This window comes from Chrysochloris asiatica, unplaced genomic scaffold, assembly GCF_000296735.1.
Source record: "Chrysochloris asiatica unplaced genomic scaffold, ChrAsi1.0 scaffold00050, whole genome shotgun sequence".
NCBI classification, from domain to species: Eukaryota; Metazoa; Chordata; class Mammalia; order Afrosoricida; family Chrysochloridae; genus Chrysochloris; species Chrysochloris asiatica.
Genome location: NW_006408568.1, coordinates 11329950 through 11335949, shown reverse-complemented (window position 1 = coordinate 11335949; position 6000 = coordinate 11329950). Strand labels below are relative to the sequence as shown.

The window sequence follows — 6000 nt, the reverse complement described above, 5'->3', positions numbered from 1 at the left end:
GGTTGACACAAACAGGACTGTGAGAAAGACAATGGCAAGTTGGTTAGGCCAGGCCAGATATAGGATGTGCCCCACCTCCCCCAAATTGGACAAATATTTTATTTGATCCTATACATTTTGAGAAACCACTGAATACTTTTCAGTAGGAAACTACTGTACTGAATGTGGTCTGAGAACAACTGTCCTTGAAAAATGAGTTGAGGGAAGGAAACCTGGTCAGATACACATTAAGAAGACATCAGGACAAAGCACTGAGGTGGAGAGGGATGGGTTGTGGTGGGGGAGGGTGTGGGGGGTGTCAGAGGACAAGAGTTCCCTGAGAGAACTTTCTAAAGGAAAAGTAAGAGCCTGAACTTAGTGACTACACAGAGGATTGAAGGAAGAACCAAGAAAACAGCTAAAGAGAGTAGTGGGCACAGTCAACAGCGGATAGGTTCTGATGGGGGCGGGGAGGGCCCTGAGGAGGTCAGAGTGTCTTCCCCTTATCACTCTTCTTATCACACTGCAGCATTCCAGGAATGCTGCCTGTTCAAACATTCTGCTCTGGGACTCACGCTATTCATTCACAGATCTTAGGGAGTCAGCAATTCTTTTTGGTTAATAATAATGGCTTGTTATAGTCCTCAAAGCACTTAAAAATTTTTAAAGAAAATCAAAGTAGAACAAAAAATGGAGTTTGAGTCTAAATGTGGTTAATCACGATCCTAGTTTGAACCAAGTCATGCAGAGATACAACTCTTTAGAGTAATGAGTCTAGCTGGTGAACTGCAGGGCAGACTTTCCTGAGTTCCTCAGATTAGTTGTATTCTACCTACCCTAAAATATTCCACTGCCTGGACCTCTGCTGAGGTCTGCCCTTGGTTCTCGCTTCCTTTTCTGTTCATCCTGAGCAAGCCTTTCTTTTCCTGGTGTAGTTATTTGCTTGCTGATGCCTCCAGCTATCTCTCTTTCCTGAGTCTAAGAAACTGCCTCCTAGATACTCCCACCTTAGTGGCCCACCCACACTCACCAGCCAACACTTCTCATCTTTCCTGCTTCTGGTTCTCTGGCTCTGAGAACAGCACCAGCATCCATTCAAGTGATCCAGGCCAGAATCTGTGCACCATCTTTGAGTGTCCCTTCCTCTTTGCTACCCAAGTATTCATGTTCTGTCAATTCTACCTCCTAAAGCCAATGGCATTTGGAGTCCTGGGGTGGCGCTGCAGGATAAACACTGGACTCCTAACACCAAGGTCAGCAGTTCAAACCCACCAGTTGCTATGAGTTGGCAACAACTCGATTTAACAAAGTCAATGCCACAGAACGGTGTCATGTAGTTTGGTGCTGATCTGTGATGAGTACACATTGAGTAAGTGTTTAGACATTTTTAAATCAATTTGGCAGACTAACTTTGTTTATTGTTATTGGTGGTGTTAAGTGCCGTGGAATCAGTTCTGACTCATAATGACCCTGTATAAGCTTTCAGAAGCTTTAAATCTTTTGCAGGAGCAGAAAGCCTCATCTTTCTCCTGAATTTTGCTTGTAGAATCTATTAATTTTTAAATGTGGACTTAGGTTTTATCTTTTTAAATTCTATTTTTCTAGTAATTCATTTACATTGTACTTTACAAAAGTCCTATTCTTACAGGGGTTGTGTTGGCACAGCAGTTAAGCACTTAGCTGCTAACCAGAAGATTGGTGGTTTGAACCCATCATCTGCTTCTCCGGAGAAAGATGTGGCAGTCTGATTCTATAAAGATTTATGGCTTGGAAACCCTAGAGGCAGTTCAACTGGGTTATAGTGTTGAGTCAGAATCAACTTGACAGCAATGAGTCTTATTGTCCCATATGAATTGGGGGAAAACTGTTATTATGAATCAGAACTGACTAGAAGGCACTTAAAACACCTTGGCTAGCAAACACTGTCCTAAACTTCTCTAGGGCCCATCAGCAGTCACTGCTAGATGCCCTGCCTAACGCAAAGCCTGGAGCACTTCCTAACCCTGCCTTCTACTCTTGTTCCCCTCAAATCTCTTCTGCACATGGCCAAGAGGCTAAAGGGCACATTTGGCCCCAGCCCAGCCTGCTGTTTCAGCGCTTCACGAGCCTATCCCTATGGAGAGTTTCCCAGCTCCTTACCAGGATCTGGTCCCTGCAGTCCTCCTTAGTCAATCTCGAGTCACTTCTCCCCTCCCCCAGCCCTCCATGCTGCACTTCCGGGAACACATCACAACCTCATAGTGTACATGCATGGACAGTCCCTTCTGTGCCTAGGGCACTCTTTCCCCATCTAGACTGGTGAATTACAAATTGTTCTCTGGGTTTTTAGCTTAGACGTCATTTTCTCCCATAAGCCTTTTTGAACAACTCAACTCAAAGGTTGGTTAGGAGCCCTTTTTCTGTGATTCAGTTGTAGTACCCAGTTATAGCATAGCACTTACCATGTTGTCTTACAACTGCTTGTTTAGTGCCCTATACCCTCAACAAAACTCTAAGTTACTTCAGGAGAAAGACAATGGGGGACCATGAGGGTGACTACCTCCTTAATTTTGCACAGTCATTCTGCTCAGGAATTATGTTTCTTAGAGCTGTGAGGAGCTGTGGGTGCGGGTTAGGGATGAAGACCCTCAGGACCTTCTTCTAAAGTCCTCTTATTTGTCCACTTCTCCCAGGATGAACCCTTCATACCAGTAGCCAAGAGCCAGTCCTGGATCCAGCCAGGATGTTGCCTGGAATGCCCCTAGGTCCTCCTGCCCACACAGCTGACCCTTTTGTACTGGCTGTGGGAATGTTGAGTGAAGTAAAATGTTGCTATAAGATCCTTTCTTACCACCACTAAATTTAATACAAACAACACACACACACACTTACCTGCTTTCAGTAAGAACCTTCTACCTTTTCCGGTCTCCCAAGATACAGGCCAGATTACTTTGAACTGCAAGGAAGGGTTTGTTAATAATCCTGGAGAGTGGTGTGAGAATTTTCCTTCAGCTTTGCCAGTATCCCTTCCTCTGCATCCTCACAGCGGTACTTTCAGGTTGGAGGGGCAGGTAATCTTCACTTCTCCTCCTCTCTCCCTCCTGTTCAGAGCTGCACCTTCAAACAGGTTGGGTTTGAATGCAACCTCAAAGAGGCCACTACCCAGCCAAGTCAAGTAAAAAGTGCAGTCCTACCTCTCCTGTTGGCAAGCAGGCAGCTGTTTACCTGGTTGCTGCTAAGCCTGGGACAAAAGTTCAGGTTGGGAAGATCTGACAGAGATAGCTTGAGGGGTGAGGGGAGACTCACCTCCCACTCTGAAGCCAGGAAGCCGGGGAGGTCAAACAACTGAAAATCAATACTGTGCAGACTAGGCAAACACAAACAGAACTCAGCTCCAGAAGTGAATCTTCCCCCCAGTGTCATGCTCTTTTCTAATCACTGGCTATTGATTTCTTCATTGTTTCTGAATTTTCCAGTGAGAACACCTCTAGTTCTCTGGGTTCCAGAAAGGCTGGGACTTGTACTTCTTTACAACATTTTTTTGGCCTACAAGACCCAGTCTGAAGGGTTACATTTTCTGTTCTATCATTTGTCTGGGGCTACCTGGGTGTGAACCACAAGGTCAGTGGTTCAAACTCTACTAGCTGTTCCTCGGAAACCGTGTACAGGGTCGCTATGAGTTGGAACCAACTCGATGGCACTTAACAACCACCATGTACTCAGAGTCCTGGTGTGGCACTGTAGGGTAAGCATTCAAACTCACCAGCTGCTCCTTGGAAACCATACAGGGTTGCTATGGGTCGGAACCAACATGATAGCACTTAATAACCACCACCACCACGTACTCAGCTGTTGGGGGCTGCCTGGTGATTTGGCACATTCCCTGCCCTCCAGAGTTACAACTGAGAGTGGTGGCTTGGAGAGCTAGGAAGGTTTCAGGAAGTGACAATTGATTTGGGGCTTGAAGGAAAGTTAAAGTGTTGAAGAGGAACAGAGAGGTAAAAATGAGACTCAGCTTGCTCTTCAAGTTGGATAAAGCCGAATGAGGCAGATTAAAGGTAGCCAATCATGTTGCATGCAGATGGTACAGGACCCAGGTCAACCAAGGATTTGGGAAGAGAGGAGCTATCAGTAAGGAACAGATTTTGGAGTCAGAATCTCAGGTTGAAAGCTCAGTACCCACCTTGTTAAGGATCTCACAATCTATGAAATTTAGTGCTTTCTTTCTCAATATTAGATGGGATCTCTATCTATAGGATTGCTATGAGGATTCAGTGAGGCAGTAAAGCAGAGTGGACTAAAGTTGGCTTTGGGGAGGCTACTGTTTGAGTCCTGGTGTAGGGCTGCTGTAGGGTAAGCACTAACCACAAGGCTAGTATTCAAACCCATCAGTTAGTTGCTCCTTGGAAACTGTATACTGGGTTGTTGAATCAGAACCCACGAAACAGCACTTAACATTTTTGAACTGGCTTGAATCTGTTTAAGGTGGCTGTGTAACCTTAAACACCTTACTCATCTATGAAGCAGGATACCTTCTTGGAGAGCACTTAGAACAGGAACAGTGCCTGGTACACAAAGATGTTCACCCAACGACAATTCTCCCTTTTTTTGATGGGCAATGGGAAGTTCAAAGGGCTCCGTTTATGATGGCAGCAAGTGGTCAGAAGAGGGGCAAGGAGATTGGAACCAGCTAGGCAAGAGATAAACTGAGCTCCTGCATACAGGAAGGGTTGTTAGCAGATTCTGTGAAGAATCAGTAGGGCTTGACAGCTGATAAAACGGGGCAGGAACAAATACCAGGTTTGGAGCATGAACTAGTAGAATAAAGATACACCACCACCTCAACCAGGTGCATAGAGAGTGGGTAAGGAGGAGAGGGTATGATGATGATGAAGAAAGTTTGGCTGTTGACATACTGAATTTTTTTTTAAAGTGGCAGTTTAAAAAGAGATGACTGTGTAAGTGGGGTCTTCAAAAAGTTCATGGAAAAATGGAATGAAAAGCTAATGGAATTATTCCACAAACTGTTTGAAGTCCCCTCATATAGAAATGGGACTCCTGGTGTGGTGCTGTATGATCAGCACTGGATTTTAAATCACAAGGTTGGCAGTTCAAACCTACCAGCTGCTTCTCAGAAAACCCTATACAGGGTCACTATGAGTTTGACCCAACTCAAAGGCACTTAACAACAACATATAGGAAAGAGTGGTGAACAAAGAAGCTAGTAGATCACATTTAAGTGGATGGTCTTAGGGGAAAAGAAGAGCACCTTAAGAAAGGATTTTAAAAACAATCAACAGGCAAGCTGTAGGAAAAAAGCTTGTAAGTAAAAATTTTAAGCCACCACAGTGATAAAAAATTCACTGGTGGCAGAAGAATATCTAGGTGGTCATGTCCAATAGGAATTTGGATACAGTGACCAGAATCTGTTAAGGAAGTCTGAATTGCAGAGACTAACAATTAAGGTTGCAGGTAAAAATGAAATCATCCAGAGGAAGAAGCATAAAGAAAAGCCCTGCATCTTAGAAACACTTAGGGAAGCAAGAAAGGTAACTATGGACGACAAGAATGAGAGCTGGGAGAGTGTGGCCCAGATGCACCATTTCAGACCAGTTTCTCAAGGTTGCGTTACCGTGAAATCTATATAGAGCACCTACGGGTCCAAGAAATGTTATCTGTAGTACTGCAAAGGTAAGAAAGCAACATTAGAGGAGGCTGGCAGTAGAGAAAATCAGTGGGAATTAAGTTGTAAGGACTTTGGATGGCTATACATTGGAATTGGTGCCACTTCATCAAAGAGTGAAGTCCGAATCATAGCAACCCCACATGACAGAGTAGAAATGCCCCATAAGGTTTTCTTGGCTGTCATCTTTAAGAGAGCAGAAAGACAGGTCTTTCTTCCAGTTTTTGCTGGAACCAAAAACTTTTTAGTAGCTGATTGCTTAACCACTGTGCCTCAGGACTCTGTGGATAGTGGCTCTGTCCAGGACTGGTTTTGACTCATAGCAACCTTATATAAAACACTGCCAGGTCCTGTGCCAT

General features: G+C 44.5%; 1 protein-coding gene across 1 annotated transcript in view; it reads right to left on the bottom strand.

Moving 5' to 3' along the window:
- Positions 1–2630: 2630 nt before the first annotated feature.
- Positions 2631–6000, bottom strand: part of CECR2 (cat eye syndrome chromosome region, candidate 2) — a 195443-nt gene continuing 192073 nt past the window's right edge. The window contains exons 19-20 of the mRNA XM_006862781.1: positions 3265–3325; positions 2631–2759 (exon numbers count right to left, since the gene is read on the bottom strand). Of these exons, the coding sequence (XP_006862843.1) occupies positions 2631–2759; positions 3265–3325 (190 nt within the window). The remainder of the gene's footprint in view (positions 2760–3264; positions 3326–6000) is intronic.